This window comes from Magnolia sinica, chromosome 1, assembly GCF_029962835.1.
Source record: "Magnolia sinica isolate HGM2019 chromosome 1, MsV1, whole genome shotgun sequence".
In the NCBI taxonomy this organism is placed as follows: Eukaryota; Viridiplantae; Streptophyta; class Magnoliopsida; order Magnoliales; family Magnoliaceae; genus Magnolia; species Magnolia sinica.
Window position 1 is genome coordinate 106,409,784 of NC_080573.1, and position 23,412 is coordinate 106,433,195.

The following is a 23,412-nucleotide window of genomic DNA, read 5'->3' on the forward strand; positions in this document are numbered from 1 at the left end:
CCCGCTTTCTAGGGGCTCCGAACAAAATTCTATCTAATGTTTAGCTTTTAGGCTTTGTCTAGTCCTTTGCAATGTTATCTCTTATGCTCAGGGGGCCTTTTAGCTAACCGTTTGATTTTAGATTGTGCCCTTCTGGCTCATGAGCTTATTGATTCTCATAATAGAGGTGAGCATAGTGGTTTGGTTTGTATATTGGACATTGAAAAAGCATTCAATCGCATTGATTGGGCCTACTTGGATTATATCCTGGCTGCCTTGGCTTTGGCTAGAAATGGACCTGGATCTATTCCTGCATCTCCTTATCTTCTTTTTTGGTGCTCATTAATGGCTCTCCAAAAGGTTTCTTCTCTTCTTCTAGGGGCTTGAGGCAAGGCGATCCCCTCTCCCTCTTTCTTTTTGTTATTGTCTTGAAAGGCCTTTGCGGAATGCTATTTAGAGGTTTGTTTGTTTAATGGGTTCAAGATAGTTTATTATGCTCCCTCAGTCTCCCATATCCAATTTGCGGATGGTACCCTTCTTTTCTGCAAGGCCTTAGAGGGTGTTGTGGTTAATGTTAGGAAAATTATTTGTTGTTTCTAAGTTGCTTCAACCACCAGAATTAACCTATACAAAAGGGAAATGTTGGATATCAATATATCGGCAGAATGGCTCTTTGGTTTGGCTGAGGCATTTAGGTGTATGAGCTAGGTCATTTTTTGCCTGTTATGTCAGGCATCCACTTTGTATCGGCAAGCCCCCTTTTCATTTGTAGGATGTAGTTATCAAGAGAATTGAACATAAGCTTGCCGCGTGGAAAAGTTGATTCTTGTCCCTTGGGGGTCGTTTGACCCTAACTAAATCGGCTTTGTCCAATCTCCCCACATACTTTCTCTTATTGTATTGTTGTCTGCAGTTAATCTTGCTTCAGCTTGAACAACTTCAATGTAATTTCCTCTAGAATGGAAACTCAGATAGTCACCAATTTCTTCTTCTTCTATGCTGAAGGGGTACTGGTATAAAGTTCTTAGCTAATGTTAATGCCACCCTTTTAGGTAAATGGATTTGGTGATTTGGTTTTGAAGCGGGGTTTTGGTGGCATGAGATCATGGTTTGTAAGTATGGCGCTGATTGGGGAGGTTGTTTTTTATTAAAGCTTCTTCTCTTTATAGGTTGTCGCCTATGTGGAAAGTCATTGCTTCTTTCAAATCTTTGGCGTTTGATGGCTTCTCCTTTGCCTTAGGCGATGGCAATCGAATTAGGTATTGGGTGGACCATTGGATTTCTGAGAGCCCCCTGCAAACTATCGTCCCCAAATTAGCTAGAATGTCTTCTAATCTCTTTGCTTCGGTTTAGGATTGCTTTTCTAATGGGGTTTGGTGTCGTCCTTGTAGGAGATCGTTGGCATACGAAGAATTGGAAGATTTCCTGAGAAAGCTAAAGCTTTTGGATGGAATCCAACCAGCCTTGGGAGTTGCGGACACCTTAACCTATTTGCTCTCCTCGTCCAGTCGTTTCTCTACCAAGTCTTTACTTCAAAAGATTCATGGTTCTTCCTATTCTCCTCCTTCGCACTTCCCTTCTGATGCGTGGCTCTATGGTCACCCACTGAAAATAGCCGTGTTTGGTTGACTCATTGTGAGAGGCATAATCCTCATGGTGGACAATCTCCAACTCCGAGGCATGATTCTCCCCAACATCTGCATCTTATGCCTATTCGACACAGAATCCATTAGCTGTCTATTTCTTCACTGCCCTTTTGCTAGAGACGAGTGGTCTGCCATCCTCAAATTCAATGCTCAGTGGGTTTTGCCTAAAGATGTGGTTGGCTTGCTTTTAACCTGGCACACAGGCTATTCTAACAAAGAAGACAAATCTCTGTGGTCTGTTTGGCCTTGCTGTCCTTTGGGGAATTTGGAGGGAAAGAAATGGCCGCTGTTTCCATGACCTCCCCTCCTCTTCCAGAGTCTCCGATTTGATTTTCGGCGATGCAGAAGAATGGTTGCAGGTTCTCTTCTTTTCGATTTGTATAGTTGTTCAAGTTGTATCATTGGTTTAGGTTTTTGTTTTGTTGTATAGTTGGTTTAGGTTTTTGTTTTTCTTTCATTTTCTTTTTGTTTTGTTGTTTTTCTTTTCTATTTTTGGGTTGCTTTGCTCCCTTTAAGAAAACTTGCAATCATAAAAAAAGAAAAAGAAAAAAAATAATCACAACGTTGCCAGAATTTGGTGGTTCATCTTGGTGTTGTTTGGTTTGAGATGGTTAATGCCAAACTCCCTCGCTGCACTCATGCAAACTTGGAAATGGGGAGTCCAAGTCTGACATTTGAAACATGTGTGGTGTGCACATTGCTCGCTGTCATATGGTCTATCTGGAAAGAACACTACAACAGGACATTCAATAATAGAACCTCTTAAGCAGATTCAACCCTCGTGGTGACGGGTCAGATGTTTACTTCAGCTTTGGGTTGCCCCATTTTGGTTGTCTATAATGGAGATCTCTCTTGGCTTTCGTCTCTAGGGTAGTAGGATGTTATCACATCAACCTCCCCTTACTCTTTTTCCTTTTATTGGTTTGTAGCTCTTTTTTGTTTGGTTTTAATAGGAGTTATCTTAATCATTCAGAAAAAGGCATGTTTAGAACCCTCGTAAGAAATCCCATTGGTTACAAGGGTCAAATATGTTGACATTTGGGAGATTTGGTGGACTATATATTAGGGGTCCCAAGTTAGGAATGGATCTTGTGTCTTAAGATTGGTGTTTAATTTCTGTGGAGTCTTTATTTGTTGTTAGTAGTGGTAGTAGTAGCTGGATTGTGTAAGGTAATTTGTTTGTAGAGAGGTTTTATGACATGTTAAGGTTGGAAATCTGGGGAAGGAAGGAGAATAGGTGGTCATTATATGACACAGTCAATGTTCGAAGTATCGGTATCGCTACAAGTTTCGCTAGCCAGGGATGCGGAAACAATATCGATATCGCTGATAACCGGAAATGCGGGGAAAGATAGGAAAAACGGTGGAATTTTCAGCGAAACTTAAGGAGATGTTAAAATGTACATATTTGCATATTTAGAAATAAAAAAATTGCAAAAAAAAAAGAGAAAAAAAGCATACATAACAAGTTTCCATTTAATGGGGCCTTAAAAAGCATGCGTTATTGTAAGAAATCAGTCCAACCATCCCCTTCGGCCTATTTAACCATCCAACCTTCCATCTAAACATCCATCGATATTGCAAAATATCCGCAACATGTGATATTTCACTAAGAAATCATCAATAATTGAAAAGGAAACAAAAGATTGTGGTCTCAATATCTCTCATGATGTGATATTGATAATATCAAAATATTATCAATATTATCAATGACAAATTGAACACTACATACAACCATACCATGAAAAAAAATTTGAAATAATTTTTTTTCTAATGAACAAAATTTTGATGATATCAATACGTTGGCGATCTTATTGAAATATCGTCAATACACTTATGATACAAGCATTACCTACAATTTACATAATCGAAAATATTGGCGATACATTGGCGATATTGATGCATTGGCAACACAAGCAATGCCTAGAATTTACATAGTTGAAAATATTAACGATTACATTAGCGATATTGATACGTTGGCGATACTTAGCGATACATTGCTAATACTTGGAATTTCTGATACTACCAGCTTTATCGGTATCGCTGAGCTTGAGAGAAAGATATTATCGGAGATAATTCAAACACTAGACATAGTCTATACATTTATATACCCAATGGGGTATTGTATGTCCAGTGTTTGAAATGTCGGTATCGCATTGTGTATTGCATCTTTGGGATACAAATATGTATCAGTTATCACATGGGATATATCGTTTGTATTGGGTAATTTGTCGCACTTTTTGGGAAACATTGGGCAAATGGTAGAATTTTTCAATGAAACTTGATGGATTGTTAAAAAAGACCTCAACACACACCTTTAAATTATAACATCTCAAAAAATTTAGAGTGTACGTGATGGCCATTTCATCAAACACTCTTAAATACTTCGAAATTAGTCTTAATTGATAGCTGGTTGAAGGGAAATTTCAAAAAAAAAAATAATTTAATAATTTTTAATTAAAAAATGATTTTTACTTTTTGAAAATTGACAAGGACTTGACAAATAAGTAGATCAACCCTCATACATGCTTGATTTCATGTTTGGAGTGCAAGTGTGCAACATTGCAACAATTTGGGAGAAATTGGGAAAATATTGAAAATTTCCCAATTTTCTCCAAATCGGACTACCTACACTCAAATTTCAAAATTAAAGTGTATGTGATGATCATTTCATCAAATACTCCTAAGTACTTTGAAATTAGTCTCAATTGACAACTAGTCGAAGGAAAATTTCAAAAATAAAAATAAAAATGCAGAACACGAAGAACCAACTTCATAATTTTTCATGCAAAACATGAAGAACCAATGGATTTGTAACTATTCGACACTGATTTAACATAATTTAAAAAAAAAAAAATGGGATCGGAAATTGAAAATGCTCACCGGATTGAACATGTGGGATATATTGGCACTACTTGTACATTTCGTATCGCACAGGTGGGATACAAGATATATCGTGGGATATATCGGCCAATATCGTCGATATTTAAAACATTGTGTATGTCTTAATGCTTATGAATTGCTAGATTTCATGGTAGGGAAGGCAAAGTAAAAGAGGCAAATCGAAGAGAGGGAGAAGGCAGAGGAAAAGAGGCAAACTAAAGAGAGGGAAGGAGCACAGATAATATTTGATTCTCTTCTTAAAACTTTTTATTGATAAGATCCTAATATTAACTGAACAAACATGCGTTTTTTTAAATTTTTTTTTTTTTTTTTATAACAGCTTACTGCAAGAGCACCCAATTCAGTATACACTCCCACAAATACACAGTATCTTTCCCTCATGTTGGAGCATAAATGTCTTGCATGCCCAGATTGCAGAGTCTCTTGAAGATGAGAGGAACTGCCAATGTTGTCAATATCGTTTTTGTGTATTGCATATGGTAATAGAGGTTGAATCGTATTGATTCACAAATTCTATTGTAAATCGTATGAATTTTTTCTGATTTTCTTCTTCTTCTTCTTCTTCTTCTTCAAAAAAAAAAAAAAAAAAACCCTGAACAGACGAAAAACCTCTTCAAACATCCGTTTCGCATCAATATGCACTAAGAAAAGTTATACATAACATGGTAGCGTAAAAGGATTGTTGTCTTTCCTTTATTCTTTTTTTTTTTCTTTTTTTTTTTTTCAAGAAATTTACCTTAAAAATCATAGAAGAATCCTTTAATAATTTATGTTCTTTTTACCTTCCTTGTGTAGAATCACATTGGAAAAAGTGGTATTCAATCATGATGAGTGATGAAAAGGATATTCTGATTTATTTGTTTTGGTTTTTTGAATGTCAAAATCCCCATATGCTCTCTCTCTCTCTCTCTCTCTCAAAAGATAGATGAGGATTTTTCATAGGGGACGGACTTTAACATGTTTTAAAGATATTAGTTTTTTCTCTTGTTTAGAAGTTTATTTCGTATCTTTTCAATTTTCTAATGTTTAAATTTGGTATCCTTGGTTGTTTTGGTGCATTTAGTTAGGAATAAAAGTTCATGTTGGATAGATAATGGGGACAACCTATATGCATATATAAGGGGCTAATGAACAGTGATGTCATGTGAGTAATAGCCTTTTGTTTTTTCTGAAGTGAAATTATTTCTTTATGAGGTATTTCCTTTCCGTATTTTCATTTCTCTAGATTCTTATACACAATTGTTCTTCCCCTCTTCATCCATTGCAAATCCCCACATCGTTTAGCAGGTCTAAAGGTCTTCGCATGGTTTTTAGGTAACAGTTACTGTCACTAGTAAACTGAATAACTGATAACACGGTCTTTTAAATGTGAGGCACTTGAATGTAGTGATTTATGAAGTTGTATGTGTGACTCAACCAATGTTTTAAATATCATTATCACGTAATGAATCGCACCCTTGGGATACAAATACATATCGGTTATCACATGAAATATATCAGTTGTATCGCGTAATGTATCGCTGTTGTTGGGAAACATGAGAACATTGGAAATTGGTCGAATTTTTCAATGAAACTTAAGGGATTATTGAAAAAGACATCAATACACACTTAGAAATAAAACATTACAAAAACAAGTGCACATAATAGGGGTTTCCTTTTTATGGGTTCCTAATATGTGCGCTTTCCAATTGAACTGATGCAAGTATATTCAAAGTCTATTCATATAATTTAAAAAAGTAAGAAGACATGTATGGAAACACAAGCAATACATTCAAAATAAAAAGAAGAATCACTAGATCATGTTATATACATGTTTAATTTTGTGTTTGGATACAAAAATTGTAACTGATTTGTGAGAAATTGAGAAATTTTGATTTTTCTCAATTTTTTGCAATTTGACCCATCTCTCCAAAATCTCGAAATTGAAGTTCCAAATCCATGATTTTTCATGAAAAATATGAAGAATCATAAATTTGTAACCATTTGACATTAGTTTAACGTGATTTACAACAAAAACATGGATTGAAAATCGAAAATGCTCACTGGATCGAACAAGTGGGATATATTGGCACTACCTTTGCATTTCGCATCGCATAGGTGGGATACAAGATATATTATGGGATATATCGGCTGATATTGTCGATATTTAAATCACTAAACTCAACTAGATGTTAAAAATACAGAACTTCCATTTCGACTTTACCTGTGCAACAACAAAAAAAAGTTTTCTAGGAGTATTACCATGGTACTATTAAGACAGTTATGATACCTATCCCAGGAGCTCAAGTCATTAAAATGCTATTGGTTGAAACATTATTTTATTGATGAACTTTGTTTCATGGGGAAAGAGTAGGCATACTTAGGCTATTGCTATTGTGTTATATGCAAAGTGAATGTGAAATAGGTAGTACGTTAGTTGGAATTAAGAACTATGATGTATGGATATACCATTTGGATTTGTTTGCCGTTTAGAGAGAAACTTTTGAGTGTTGGTTTAAGTTGCTTTCTTTGATGTTCCATATCTCTCTTTCATCATGTTGTTTGGTAAATTGGAATAATTTAGAAGGTATTCTTTTTCCTTTTTTGTTATGTAGTTTGGTGGTTATACACTAGGTATTTCACAAGCATACTTTGACAATGAGCAGAAAATGGAGTGCTATCTAATATTTCCCCCCCTTTAATGGCAGGATTATGCGGGAAACAAGCGCCTAGAGCTATCTGGGCAGTTAATTTCTCTTCTTTTTGAGGTAGCACTATTACATTTTATTTTCCCACCTCATAAACATTTTACAGTGTCTAATCTCTTGTTTCGAATTTATATTGTAGGATTTGTTCAAGACGATGTGTAGTGAGGTGAAAAGAATTGTGGATTATTCACTTGGAAAGGCTAGTCGTTCTAGTCCTACAGACATTTATCAAGTAATCAATGATCTCACTAACCTGAATTATACTTGTTAGACAGTTAAAACACTAGTTTGTGGGACTATGGTTCATCTGAAGAAAAGGATTCAGTGACTGCATGGCAGTTAAAGAATGTTCACTATAGACAAAAGATTGTATCTTTACATGCATTTATATATTGAAAAGTTGAATACATCAACGATTATAATGTTGGTTTCTTATAATTAGCAGTTTCTTATAATTAGACATCTGTACTATGGGAATGCCAATTCAGAAATAGTATTCTAATATGCCCCTGAAATCTTATAATTATATGTTGAAAATTTGCTTGTATTTTGCTTAGTCTAAGTGACTATGATTTGCATTTAACATTGAGTACTCTTGGATGTTAGTGTGAATTTGATTGAGTTCTCTGCCATGTACATTCTTGGCACCATGAAAATCCTTAGTTGCAAGATCCTTTTAAGTTTTAATTAGGTGTCGTTCCCCCCTTGAATCGTGTTCCAGACACTCACTCTTACTTCCTACCTATTTATGGCTGTTTACATTTTGAAAAGAAACTCTTCCCATCTCCTGCACCTGAATTTGTTGCCACTTCGCTTCACGCTTTATGCAACTATATGAAAATATCTAGGATGAACATCGAAAACCTAAATTTGATGGACCCTAGTTGTAATTCCTTGGATTTGTGTCTCACATTATACTCTATCATTAACTCATTGCTCTATGATGGTCTGTGTGGATCACTTGTGTATTTCATGTTCATATCATTAATTTACAGTTTGAAATGTGCTTGAGGTTGCCTATGTATAAATATTTAAAAATTTATATCGACACAGTTAATGACCCTGACAGGCTTAATTTATATTGAGTTCATGTTCTAGTGCAATGGCATGGCTCTGCAAGTGTAGTCACAATGATGGGTGATTTATCTTATATTTGCATTTATTTAACAATTTCTTATCTTATTTCGTATTAAGTCCAATTAGTTGGCAATTGAGAAAAGGGTTTGATGATTAGGGAGGGGCATGATAAGTTATAATGTGCTCCTAGTTGCATTGGGATACTTGCACAATCCAATCCATTGGTCTAGACCGGTCATTAGATTTAATACTCATTTCACTGGCTATCACAAAAAAAAAAAAAAAAAAAGAAAAAAGAAAAAAAGAGAAGTCCAATCAACAATTTGGTCAATGTATTTGTTAGGGCTTGTCATGGATTGCAAATGATTGTCAAGGATCACTTTTGTTTGGCAATCATAACCATCCGATCCATGGCTTAAAAAAAAAAGGATGGGTACAAAAAATAAGGCCAAAATTAAGGATGCACTGGACCATCCGATTAGTGTGATTTCTCATTATAGCATATGAAATGTGTTTTGGATTTAAATGGATAGTTCAGATTGATATATTATTGAACCGTCCAAATTTTCCTATGCAACTTGGAGCACTACCACTTGATGTGCTTTGAGAGCAATGGAACATTTCTCACACTCACACACATAGAGTAGTGCTCTCCTACAAACTGTAGTAGATGCGGTCTTAAATTTATGTTATTGTTACGAGAATCGATGATAGATCCTGTATACACCCACCCCTGATTTTTTACAGGTGCTACCATGATGTGTGTGCTCAATCTACTTTGAGCAATAGTTGCTTCATCTATTGTTAGGCCTAATGCTAAAAAATAAAGCCGACTCATGATTCAAGTTGGCCATACCAAACAACAGGGAGAGAGACGTGCATTGTTGATTTTTCTTTTTGGCCCACGCCCACCATGATGATTATGTGAAATCCATGCGAACCATTAGATGTCACACAAAAATTCAGGCCTGAGGCCCAAAATTTAGGCCCATCTGTGATTCAGGTGGGCCACACCAAGGGAAATAGTTTGGAGGGTGGGCGTTGTGCACTGTTTTCAACCGTGTGGTCCACCGAAACAAAGATGGGACCATTTTTGAGCCCTACATCTAATATTGGGCTAGGCACCTAATGGTCAAAGTGGATTTACGAAAAACCTCATGTTGAGGCTCACTTCTAGACTCTAGTATACCCCTTTGCCACTGCTCATCTACTTCAATGTCGCGGTTTCCATACTAACACTACCAGTAGCCACATCATTACTGGACAATACTCCGTGAGTCCCAAAATGATGTATTTATTTTATCCATGCCATCCATCCATTTTGGATCATTATTTTTAGGCATGAACCTAAGAAAGAGGCAAATCCAAATCTCATGTGCACCACACTATAGGAAAACAATGGTGATTGAACTCCTACCATTAAAAACTTCCTAGGGCCCACTGTAATGTTTATTTGCCATCGAACCTATTGATTAGGTCGCACAGACCTAGATGAAGGGAAAACACAAATATAAGCTTGATCCAAAACTTTTGTGGCCCTAAAGAAGTTATTAATGGTGGGCGTTCAATTCAATCACCACTTTCCTATGGTGTGGTCCACCTGAGATTTAGATTTGCCTCACTTTTGGGCTCATGCGCTAAAATGAGTTGGCAAATGGATGGACCAAGTGGATAAAACACATACATCTTTGTGGGTCCCACAGAGCACCATTGCTACTGGCAATATCAGTATGCAATCTTCGTTCCTCGCTTTGCTATGTAAATCCCTTTTAGGTAACCTAAAGGGGTCATACCACCATCTTGTATTTCAGAAATCCCCTTCGACCATCAGGTACATGGCCCAATATTAGATGTAGGGCTAGAAACTCAGCCCCATCCGTGATTCAGGTGGACCACACGATTGAAAGTGTATAGGATGATGACCACCCTCCTAGCTATTTCACTTGGTGTGGCACACCTAAATCATGGATAGGCTTGATTTTCGGGCCTCAGGCCTAAATTTTTGTGTGGCATCTAATGGTTTGTGTGGATTTCATATAATCATCATGGTGGGCCCTACAAAAAATCAATGCTGCACATCTCTTGCAACTATTTCCTAGTGTTTTGATTAGCGCGTAGCGTATTGCATAGTGTTCAACCCCCCATAGCGGTTAGCGTAAGCGACACGATACTTTTATTTTTTGGTAAAAAATAGAAAAATATGATAAATAGTAAGAATAAATATGAAAAATGCAAAAAATAAAAATGCCTACAAATGCTTCAATTTTCAATTAAAAGCAAGCCAATCCACATATTTAAACCAAATCAAATCAGTATCACATCAATAACTTTCTAAGCAAACTACTTTAATTAACGATGTCTAATTAAAAGTTTAAAACCACGAGTCTCAACTCACAAGCATAAACTATTATAAAATCCCACAGGTTTATAGGTATAAAACAAATTTCACATTCCTTGAACTCTTAATTCTCAAATTTAGCACCAAATCTACTAGGCACTAGACTTTAGATTTTAGAGGTCATCATCATCATCTAATAGATCATCATCATTGTCATCCTCATCCATCACTGGGTTTAGGCCTTTCATGATCGGCATCCGCATCTACATCATCTACATCGTTTACTTCATTAACATTCTTTCCCATATTTCATTCCTCTACTATAGGAGTAAGAAATCGTCCCATAGAAACACCTACACGTTAAACAAAGAAGGGTTTTTTTTTTTTTTTTTTTTTTTGTGTGAAAAATGTTCATGAAAAACTTAATCTTAGAAGTTGGAAGCTATAAGTATAACTAGAAGCACTTCCTTAACTTGCTAGCCTTTCTTTTGTAAGTTTCACTAATGGAAGGGAGAGGATTTGGGGGACAAGAAGTCGAACTTGGAACCACTAGATGCTGCTGCTGGTGGTGCATTGTTGCTAGCTAGATCATTTGAGTCCGGAATAGTTGCCATATCACTAATATCAAATGCCATGTTTTGATCTTTGAGCTACGATGCATCAGTTGGGAGAAGAGGGTCTTCTTTTTCAGCAATCCACTCATTCAAGGCAATGTGGTCAACCAATATAGGATCCATTGCCGTCCTCCTCCTCATACTTCTCTCTCTTAATTTAATATTACACATCACATGTACTCGAGAATTTATTTTATGCTGCCCATGGCGATTTCTCCTCTTTGTGTGAATTTGCCAATTCCATATGATGATTAATATCAATTATAAAAAACTTGCTAATTTACTAATTTACAAATTTAAAATATTGAAGAGTAGAAGAGTCACCTGCTCAAATGTACTCCAATTTCTCTCATATCCAGAAGCATTGCTTCTTTGGCTTAAAACTTGGATCGCAAACCTCTTAAGCTGTGGTGTTCAATTAATTCTTCTTTGTCATCTAATGTAAATGGTCAAACCACAAGTAATGTATTATTGTAACGGTCTGCAGTCAGACATCCAATGCAACTTGGTGACAATTTTGTTGAACAATGTTGAAGAAGCATACCAAATGGCAAGAAAAGTGCATTAGTATAACGAAAGCACGATGATTAGATGTTGTGCTTTCCTAGTTGGGGAATATCCAACGTCCTGCCCCACTATGAGTAGCTCAACCCGTCACATTGTTGCAGCATAGGCAAAGGAATTTCAATGATGGCCTATGTTTAGGGCTGTAAACAGGTTGGATATTGCAATATCCGTATCAAGTATCCTACTTGGGTATTAGATACAGTTTTGGATTTGAATATAATCCAAAGATGTCTGATATAAGTTGGATACGATTGTTATCTGAAAAGGTCGGATAGTCTGGTTATTGGGTAGCTAACTAATGTAGTATCTAATTAAAAAACTGAAAAAATAAGTGAAATATCTAATAAAATTTAAAATACCTAAAAAATCCAAAGGCAATATTTTCACCATAGATAATTACCTAGTAAACTAGAAAGAAAAAAGAAATTTTTATAACATAATTAGCTAATATTAAGCTATAAATCCTAAATCATTTAAACAATAACTTCCTGACTTTGGCAAAAGATAAAGTCAATTAATAAGGGTCACAATGTTTGCGTCATCATCCATGTCAATGTTAGCCAACACCGTAGAATTTAATGTACCATAGACTCGTATTCAATATTTTAGTCCAAAATATTATTAATTCCTAAATATGACATGTAAGATCTCAAGCTTCAGATTATACCAATTTTAAACAATCACAAAATTCCATATCCTACATATGATCAAATATTCAAAAGGGGGAAATCTATGGGGGTCCAAGCCTACACAATTTTAGGGTTGGATCAAATTAAAATTATAAACCAAACAAACCCAAAGGATTATTAGAGTCATCCATTCTTGAAAAGGATTATTCTCCAATTCAAGAGATTCAGCACATTTCAATTTGGGAGAAAATCTAGGGTTTGAAAATTGGGAATAATTAGGATTTGGGACTCTTAGGGTTAGGGATTTGGATTAAGGGGTTTGATTTAAGTCTAAAGAGAAGGAAAATAGAGTAAAACAGAACCTGAGATGAATAACATGCATTGGACAGCAGATGGCCCTGGGCGCACATGCGTGTCCAACCGTCCGCACATGTGTGGGGCCCAAAAGTCAGAAACCGACTTCTAGGCTAGGATAGGACTGCCTCCATGTCAAATTTCATGTTGATCCGATGCACGGTTTGTGTGTAGTACTCCGCCGAACTTTTTGCCCCTCAGATGGGACAAAATCTGAAATCTGCTTGTGCCCTGCTGTAGAAGAGAACTTGGGTAGAGAGAGGGTGAATCTGAAGATGGAAAGGATGTAGAAGATGATGGATGTGAGGTGTAAAGAGGTGGGGGTGATTTGGAATGAGTGTGGCTTCACACCACGGTAGTTAGCCCTTCGAGGAAGGGAGGGTTTCGCACCTAATTTGATTCTTCAACCTAAAGAGATAGAGAGGAAGAAAATGCAGTAATTTTATTCATAAACTTCATTCCAATACCTACATGGGGCTCCTTTATTTATAAGAAAACCTTAAAACCCCAAAAGACAATTTTACCCTTGCGCCATGTGCGCGCATTATTACCAAAACTTACTAAGCAATCAAAACCGTTCATGAAGTTTCTAACAAAAGTGATCAAAACTAAAAATCCTAAATCATCTAAAGTAGTGGGCCACGATCATGAGATCCGATAATAGAATCTATGTAATGATCGGGTCCACTCTAAAGCCCCATAACGCAGCCCCCTAATTATGAGGCCCTCCAAAGATGTCGTCGTCGATCCAAATCGAAAGTGGGGCTCGCCTCCTCCTCGAATACGTGCGTAGAATGGGTGTGTGCATGATGTCTCCATCAAATATCCGTATCCGACCCACTTAGAAGTCATGTGATCTGATAATTGGGTAAAAATTCCATATCCCTATCCAATTTTCTTGGGTCGGATATGTCTGGTAATCGGTAAGTGGATATCCACCGCCAGCCCTACCTACATCACCAATCGGGACAGCAACAAGTCCATACACGCCATTGGAAAACCACTCATGAAATAGGAGAAACCTCAAAGAGAGATCATGGGACTTTTTCTTGCTAACGTGTGTGGGTAAAGGACATCTTATTGTAGTTTCCTACCATGAACCTCAACCACTATGATATACCTCTTGAAGAAGACAATTCAGTAAGTGAGAGAAAGATTAGGTCACTATGAAAGCTGAAGATTGTGTTAAATCAATTTAAAAAAGACAGTTAGAGATTTATCAATAGGTAATATTGCTCCAATACCTAACCAAAGAGCTATTACAGTACCAATCAAAAAGACTGTTGTAGCTACTGGACACAAAAGATGGTATTGAAGACAAGGGCATCAATTTCTTACTGATGACTAAGTAGATTGAGACAATGTCAATAACCAAGGAGAAGAAAATGAGTACTTGTTGCACTAGTTTTTTGCATATCCAAGGTACTTGCGAAGGAAAGTCCATTAAAGTCATCATTGACAATGGTAGCACCCTTAACAATGTTTGGCAGAATACAGTTGATCAGTTGCAACTGTGTGTGAAAAAGTACCTTTAGCCTCATCTGGTCATTGGGATAACTGGCAAGATAATGTGGGTGACCAATTGATGCCTGGTGACTTATTCATTAGGACAGAATTACACTCAGTATGTATGTTGTCATGTTATCCTTATGAGAGCTTGTCACCTCCTATTCGTTCTACGTAGGATGTATGATTACAATTGAGTGCTATTGCTTTCTATATTCGAGGTACTTGCGAAGGAAAGCCATTAAAGTCATCATTGGCAATTGTACCACTCTTAACATTGTTTGGCAGGATACCATTGATCAGTTGCAGCTATGGGTGAAAAAGTACCTTCAGCCTCATCCAGTCATTGGGATAAATGACAAGATACTTCAGGTGATTCATTGATGCCAGGTGATTATTCATTAGGACAAAATTACATTGAATATGGTGTCAGGTTGTCCTCATGTATGCTTGTCACCTACTACTTGGGTGACCTTGGACGTATGATTGTCTTCACCAACACTTATAGCCTTGTCTGTGATCGAAAGGAGATCACTCTCCACCCAATGAAGGATGATCCTCCACGAAAGGACTATGGGATGGAGACTGTTACTATGACAACCAATGAATTCATAGGCCCTGGCATGATGACATGGAAACAGCTGACAGAAGGCGTGCGGACAAGAAGCAACCAACTATATAGCTGAAACAAGCACATCAAGTAGAAGGGGAGAACCACCTTTGTCAGGGAACTATTGAAAGATGATAGTGTCCAAGAGCGCATATGAAATCGAAAACTTGCTTCGGGTTTAGGAGTTCCCTGCCAATCACCAGGGATGCCATTGGTGACCCACACTGAGGAAGAAGACTCACAATGACAAGGCGGTGAATTGGATTCCCTCCTGATGTTGCGACTCTAGTTCGAGTTCTTTTGAAGATTGGGGGAACTGATGCAAGCTAATTTGCAGTCATATGGTGGGGCCTGCATGAATACACATTTGGATCCGCATGCTCGCATATGAGGGTCCCTAGGATCACACACATGTTAGGTTTTTGATATTTTCTCTTCTTTTAAGTTTATTTATGATTTGAGTTGGACATGTGACTTTTTTTTCCTCCTTTCTTTGAGAAGTAAACCCTAAATCTTGCATGTGTTGCTTTCGTTGCTTGTTTCAGCCAGTTTCTTTGCATGTCTTGTGAGATCTGTATCCCATAATTGAGTTCTTGATCTTTGATCTGCTTCGCTTCTCAGATTATGTTTTGTAAAAGCATATTATTTGCGCATGCATTTTTCATTATAGAACATATGACGTAGAGAGACTCTTCTTGTTATAATGGTTGTTATGGCATTTTCTTGTTCATGGTAGGTAGGGGTGGTAATGGGCGAGGCCGGGGTTGGCTCTATTCTGGCCACAATCCCCTGATCCCTGGCCCCACTGCTGGAGATGTTTTACTTAACATGTTACAGATTAAAAAAAACTAGCCAATTGAAAGACTATTAGCTGGTTGATCATCTCTGTATTTGAGCTTAATTGACTGTCTTTGATGAAATGTTTCCCTTATATTTACACGAACATAGCTATAAAAAAATGCAATTTTCATTTTGATCCAACAATCTTTGTTTCGGTCTTTGAGCACAAATGACCACACAACTGATCTAAAATTAATCTTTCATTATGTGATTTTGTTTTTCTTTTTTCTGTTTGTAGCAATTAGTGAAGCGAGATTACATCACTTCAGGCCTGGAAAGGGCCTTATCTACTGGGAATTGGGATGTCAAACGGTTTAGGATGAACAGGAAAGGCATGACACAGGTGATAGGTTCTGTTCTCTACTCGTTTTCTTATCTCTAGTGTCTCTTACTGCTGTTTTGCCGCAAACTGGAATTGCATGCCTGCTTTTTACAGGTTGTTTCTAGACTCTCATTCATTGCAGCTTTGGGTCACATGACAAGAATCTCGCCACAATTTGAGAAGTCTAGGAAAGTAAGTGGACCAAGGGCATTACAACCTAGTCAGGTAAGAATGATGGCTCTTACATTTGTGTTTTACGAAATCTCTTTTTGTTGAAGTTTTGTTGTTTCTGCTGTCCATTATTTTGTTTATAATGTGTTTATGGATTATAATTTCCATGAAGTTGTTAATTTTGCCTTCCCTTTTGGAACAGTGGGGCATGCTTTGCCCTTGTGATACACCTGAAGGTGAAGCTTGTGGATTGGTGAAAAACCTAGCATTGATGACCCATGTTACAACTGATGAAGAGGAGGGCCCATTAATTACTCTGGTTTGTTTTTGTGTTACTTGCAAATGAAACATTTATTTGTCAATGATATCTATTGATTGGAAGTTGAAGCATCTTCTATATATTAGGAAGGGATGAGTTTCATTTATGCATTATTGGAAAGTGTTTTCTATTATTTTGAGTGGAAACTTTTACCATGCAACCTCTTTTGGTTACTATATCTACCACTATAACACTAGATTATTAATATGCTAGTCATAAGTTGATAGGAGATGTCAATGTCTATGTGGAAATCTTATTGTAATGGTAGCATATGAAACGCTTTTATTCCAGGATGATGTTTGATTGGAGTTGTTATGGATCATAACTCAGCCCATTACTATGTGTTTAGCTCTCCTTAGCCTATTTTACATTAGTTTAGTCGTAGGATATGTTGGGTATTTTTACTTTTGTTAATAATGGCATTTGTTGAACGACACCAACTGTTTATTAGATGACGGGGCCATGAACGTGGCCAGCATGCAGTGCAAGCAGCATGCCAATGGAGCTCATCTCCTTTTCTTCATTTATAATATACAATCATTTAAACCGTGTGAGCAAGCTCCTCCTCGGAGCTCATCTTGACGAATGTGAATCCCCTTTGGGACCGCCATGGTCCTATCCCTCAGCAGGACAACCTCCATAACCACTCCGCCTCTTCCGAAGACTATGGAGAAGTTTATTGGTGCCCAACCTTTTGGATATCCTTCCACAAAAAGCGTCAGGAACTCCAACAGGCTTGCCTTCCCTCCCGCCTTCTGTACTGGTGATGATCTGTGACTCTTGAATGTCATCCAAGCTTCCTCCAACTCCGCCCGACTATTTTCTTCTTCTGATTCTGGCACAGCTCCATTTCCTTAACCAGAACTATCATCGGCCAATGCATGCTGATTATTCTGAAGAACAGTCCTACATGAGCCCTCTTCTCTTGTCTTCGTCTTTCACAACCTACTTTCTTCCCTCACCACGATGAACAACCCTATAATGGCTGTTAATTCCGCTTATTGCTTTCCAAAAGTCTAATCCCTAACAAAAAATTGTAACAAACTATGAAGTGAAAAATCTATGATTGAAGTCATTACACTGTACATCCGAACAAAAGGTAGATGCCACATGGGACTGATTAGCATGTATTGCAATGGAAATCCATGTCTACTCATGATTCTCATGCATTGACATTGGTTTGCGGTGAAAAAAAAAAATCTTTGAAGTGAAAATGTGGGAAATTGGTGAAATCCTACTTTTCCATGTTTTTATTGGAAAATATGTGGTTTTTATTGTTAACTGATGTAGAAATTTTTATATATTAATGAGTGTTGGCCGATCTATTTGTTGGCTACAAATTTTATATATTTATTTTATTCTTCTTCTTCCTTTTTTTTTTTCACTACACATGGTAATGCCCCTATAAAATGGAAACTTATTATGAATAGTTGTTTTGATCCCTACATGTGCAAACATGTGTATTTTAACATCTCTTGGTGTTTCGCTAAAAAATTCTACCTTTTTATCAGCATTTCCCAATGTTTCCCTCAGACAATGATATTTTTCCAAGTATCATTGGTAATATCAGTGAGAATGATACATGTTTTTGTATCCTGGTCATCGATACATGTAATGATACCGATACTTTGAACATTGATAGAAAGTCAATCTTTCTTTTTTTTTTGGTATGCTGCTTTGCAAGCAAGGGCCTAGATTATGCCACTTGGCATTCTTCCAAAGGTCCATGAACCCTTTAGACCTTCTAGACTATTCTACACAGGTGTTACTTCCCAGAGAATTCCACTACAAGGGTCCTAGCCTACTCTAGAACCTTGTGCACTCTCTTTCCATCAACCATAGGAAATTATTGGGGTTCTAGATGGCTAATAATGAGAACTTCTAAATGAAATGATAGTAGAAAGTACTATGAGGGTCCCACGTCATACTTGCTTCCAGCTCTTGTGCATGCAATAACTGCCATTGCTAAAAATCTTTCTAATCAATTGAAATTTCTATCAAGAATTTTGGTGTAACTTAAGACTTTTGGAGTCACTATTTTAACTACTAACTGGTTCCTTGAGGCAGTGCTATAATCTGGGGCCATTACCATCCTTGAATTGGTACTTACTCCAAGCAATGCATAAACTCACCTTCTCACTTGTAGTGGACCATAACGGGTAGCCTTCTTTCATGGGGTGGAATATCCTCTTCACTGCTATTTATTTGTTTGTGTATCACAAGGGATGTTAATATCCATGTGGAAGAACATTTTCATTGTATTTCCTCTCTTAGTTGGACTAGTTTTACTCATCTTGGGGCCCATTAAACATTTTCACTTTGTGGAAACGTCCATTTGTATTCCATGTTATCTAATCAATAGTAATCTTTTAATCGTAGAAATCACAAATGGGGCTCCAACAAGCCTATGCATCATCTTATGTGTGGGCATTTTACCAAGTTGAAAGTTTAGAACTTAGTTATTGTCTGCTTTTCAATTCAACTTAATCGTGCAAGTAGCGCACATAGGGATTTTCCGAAGTCCATTATTTTATCACGAGCAAGTATTGAACTAGAGGCATACCTACTCATCTGCCAGAGTAACATGCCATAGATCTAGAGGGTTCTCACAGGTCTCCCTAACTTAAAGGCATCAATGCCTTGTCTATTCGTTTATTTGTACCATGCATCCATTCCAAGTATAAGTGTGCCATTGTTTATTTTCTTTGTACATGAAATTTGCAATACATGTTATTTAGAAAAAAAAGGTTGTTGCTTGTTTCATGCTTTTTAGAGTTTGAGCGAGTGTGTGTGCAGTGTTTGAAATATCGTTATTGCATCTCATATTGCACCCTTGGGATACGAATGTGTATCAGTTATCACGTGGGATATATCGATTGTATTGTGCAATGTATCGTTGTTGTCGGAAACATGTGAAAACATTGGGAAATTGGTCGAATTTTCATTGTAACTTAAGTGATTATTTAAAAAGACATTAATACACACTTATAAATCAAAACATTACAAATAACAAGTGCACATAATATGTTTCCTTTGTACAGGGTCCTAATCTATGTGTTGTCTAACTGAATTGACGTAAGCATATTCAAAGTCTATTCATATAGTTTATAAATATTGGAAGACGTGTGGAAACACAAGTAATACATTCAAAAGAAAAAGAAGAATCACTAGATCAGGTTACATACATGTTTGATTTTATGTTTGGACACAGATTGCAACCGATTTGCTAGAAATTGGGAAATTTTGATTTTTTTTTTTCAATTTTCCGCAACTCGGCCCCATCTCCTCCAAATCTCGAAATCGAAGCTCCTAATCCATAAAACATGAAAAATCATGGATTTGCAATAATTTGACACTGATTAACATGATTTACAGAAAAAAAGGATTGGAAATCGAAAATGCTCATTGGATCGAAGATGTGGGATATATCCCACTACTTTTGTGTTTCGTATCACAGTGTTCGAAATATCGATATCGTGTTGTGTATCGCACCTTTGGGATACAGATACGTATTAGTTATCGCATGGGATATAGAGGTTGTATCGCGTAATGTGTCGTTGTTGTTGGAAACATGGAGAAACATTGGAAATTGGTCGAATTTTTTAATAAAATTATACTGATTGTTAAAAAAGACATCACTACACACTTAAAAATCAAAAGATTACAAAAAACAAGTGCACATAATAGGTTTTCTTTGTATGGGGCCCTAATCTATGCGCTGTCTAATTGAATTGATGCAAATATATTCATATAATTTATAAATGTAAGAAGAAGTGTGGAAACACAAGCAATACGTTCAAAAGCAAAAGAAGAATCACTGGATTAGGTTACATACATGTTTGATTTTATGTTTGGACACAGAGATTAATAGCAACCAATTTGTGAGAAATTGAGAAAAATTTGATTATTTTTTTTTTTCAATTTTGATTTTATGTTTGGACAAATAGATTAATTGCAACCAATTTGTGAGATATTGAGAAAATTTTGATTTTTTTTTTTTTCAATTTTCCGCAACTTGATTCTTCTCCTCCAATGTCGAAATCGAAGCTCCCAATCCATGATTTTTCATGCAAAATATGAAAAATCGTGGATTTGTAATAATTTGACATTAATTTAATATGATTTACAGAAGAAAAAAAAGGATCGAAAATAAAAAATGCTCACCGGATCGAACATGTGGGTTATATCCCACTACTTGTGTGTTTCGTATCGCACATGTGGGATACAAGATATATCGTGGGATATATTGGCTAATATCGTTGATATATAAAACACTGGTATCACACAGGTGGGATACAAGATATATTGTGGGCTATATCATCCGATATCATCGATACTTAAAACACTGTGTATGTTTGTGATTTCTGTGACATAGTGTTATAGCTTGGGTGTGTAGCATTACTTGCAATCTAATACATGATCATTTTTGTGATTTTTGTGATGTAGTGTTACAGCTTGGGTGTGGAAGACTTAGAATTGCTGTCAGGAGAAGAGCTTCATAGATCGGACTCGTTTTTGGTTATATTCAATGGGCTTATTCTCGGCAAACACAGGCAGCCACAGGTGTATAATTCCCTGTAACTATTTACATTGGATAAATCATAAATTCTACATGCATCTCTAAAATTGTTTTTAACTCTTTTTTTTTTTGGAAGCGTTTTGCTAATTCTGTGAGGAAATTACGGAGAGCTGGTAAAATCGGGGAATTTGTTAGTGTCTTTGTAAATGAAAAACAGGTACCTTTTTAATGTTGTCTATCTAGCTTCTATTAGCCAATTACTTTTGGTTTCATAGTTTCTGTACTAGAAAAATCTAACTCACACGTTGTATTCTACATGTTTGAACTTCCGATGAGTTCCACAGGTGATGAAATAGGTATTGGTTGGAAGCGAAGTAATCAGTAGATACAGACTTCTAACATTCTTGCATGCAACAAATTCTTCTTAGTTAATCTATCCTATTGATCTTATGATCCCATTTGTTTTCCATGATTTCGAAGTACTCTACTCTAATAGTTAAAAGGAATATGCATAATGAGTTTACCTTGTTCAAAGTATGCTTAGCCATCTGAAATTGTTAATCTGACTTGTTTTTTGTGACATTCGAGGATCTGGCTGTTGAAAGGAGTTGGTAACTCATACCCTCCATTTGAATTTTGAATGATAATCGTGTTTCTAACTATCATAGCAAAATAAAACCTACCTTACTCTTACGATCTCACAATTTAATTTCATGATAATCTCCTGGAAACATGGTTCAGGTTAAATCTAACTCTTTAGATTCAAGACCTTGCTACTTATTATTTTCTCAAAGAATGAGTGTTTCTTTAGCCAGATAATTCTTTAGGTTCATGACGAAACTCTATGTTTCAGATATGTTGGCAAATTATCTGTGCCATGATGTTGGAGCAATATGGAAAGACGATCTTTATTCAAGCATCTATTAGAGTTGGATTACGTCTAAAATTTAGAGAAGTTATAGTTGGAAGCTATATGAAGCACATTCATAAGATGCCATGCCCAAAGATTTAAGTTTTTGTGTGTTCTTTATGCTTTAGATGAAAAAAAGAAGAGAAAAGCGAGTAAAGGTGGGTGTTAAAAGCATTTTTGTTGTGGGTTATGCCATACAGATGTTAAGATGGAAGTGTTTTTAACCATGAGACCATGTTTGAGAGAAGTAGATGGCCTTTGGGGGGTAAAAAGTAATTTATTCCATACAGGTTATGTTGACACTATCCTCTTGTCAGTTCATAGGATGATACAAATCTTAGATGTAGGAATCCTCTTCCCTAGATGTTGCTCCCACTTGCTCTCTGACTTCGGACTCGCTCCCTCTTGTAGGAATTTACACTTGTTGACGTCTTGAAAAAAAGGTTTGCCCACTTCCACTCCTGCTCAAGGTATTCCAAAACGGTGATGGTGCCTGTAATTCATGGTATTTTGTAATGGCCACCACTGTTACCTTTATGATACAGGCTATAATGACCCTCGTAGCGGCCTTTAGGATCACTTTTTATTTTTATTTTTATTTTTTATTTTTTAAATTGAAAAAAAAAGCAAAAATACTTGTATCAGTCCCGTAATGGACCGTTCGGGGGTTGTCACAACCTTCATGGGGGGGCGTAACAAGCCATTACGGATCATTTTTTTTTGTAACAGCCATTACAACAATGTAACGTGTAACAATTGCCATTGTTACCTTTACATAACGGCCTTTACGGCTCACCATGCTGCAACTGCCATTGCTGTTACCGTTACGATATGGGCCTAAAAAAAGAACCTATTTTGATCCCGTTACGGGCCTTTTTTTTTTTTTTTTGTAACGGCAATTTCGGCCCCCTAACGCGTAATGGTTACCTCCCTTACCGTTATGTAACCGTTTTGATATACCTTGCTCCTACTCGTGCGCCTAGATTTGCTTCCGCTTCCCCTCACACTTTGCACGAGTATGGTATGAGTAAAAAAACTGCTTATTACAATACCGTCTATGCTAAGGCATGTTACAACACTACTCTAATGCGATAGCATGGATATCAATCATGGCTAACTAGTCCAATATATTGAATTATGTCACTGAGAGTTTAGGGCACAAAGTCTGGTTTTTGGAATTTTGACATCACATCAAATTATATGTCATCGAGATCTTAGGTAGCAATGTTGGTTTTGCAGACTCTTGACTTCAAATAAGGTGTGCTTCGTTCACGTCACCACTTTCTCATAGCGTGAATCTACCTCAGTGTACTTTGTTACTGAGATTCTTATAATCCATGTGATTGAGAGCTGAATTTTGGTCGATCATGTCTTTAGGTTTCCAACAAAAATGGTAGTAATGATAGTATGCTTATTTCCA

At 36.7% G+C, this 23,412-nt stretch overlaps 1 protein-coding gene across 2 annotated transcripts in view; it reads left to right on the forward strand.

Annotated features, from left to right (window-relative positions):
- LOC131253276 (DNA-directed RNA polymerase III subunit 2) overlaps positions 1–23,412 on the forward strand; it is a 166,908-nt gene that overhangs the window by 57,802 nt on the left and 85,694 nt on the right. For both annotated transcript variants that reach the window (XM_058254230.1, XM_058254233.1), the window contains 7 exons: positions 7,217–7,276; positions 7,356–7,448; positions 15,990–16,094; positions 16,188–16,298; positions 16,447–16,563; positions 21,010–21,126; positions 21,219–21,299. In XM_058254230.1, the coding sequence (XP_058110213.1) occupies positions 7,217–7,276; positions 7,356–7,448; positions 15,990–16,094; positions 16,188–16,298; positions 16,447–16,563; positions 21,010–21,126; positions 21,219–21,299 (684 nt within the window). The remainder of the gene's footprint in view (positions 1–7,216; positions 7,277–7,355; positions 7,449–15,989; positions 16,095–16,187; positions 16,299–16,446; positions 16,564–21,009; positions 21,127–21,218; positions 21,300–23,412) is intronic.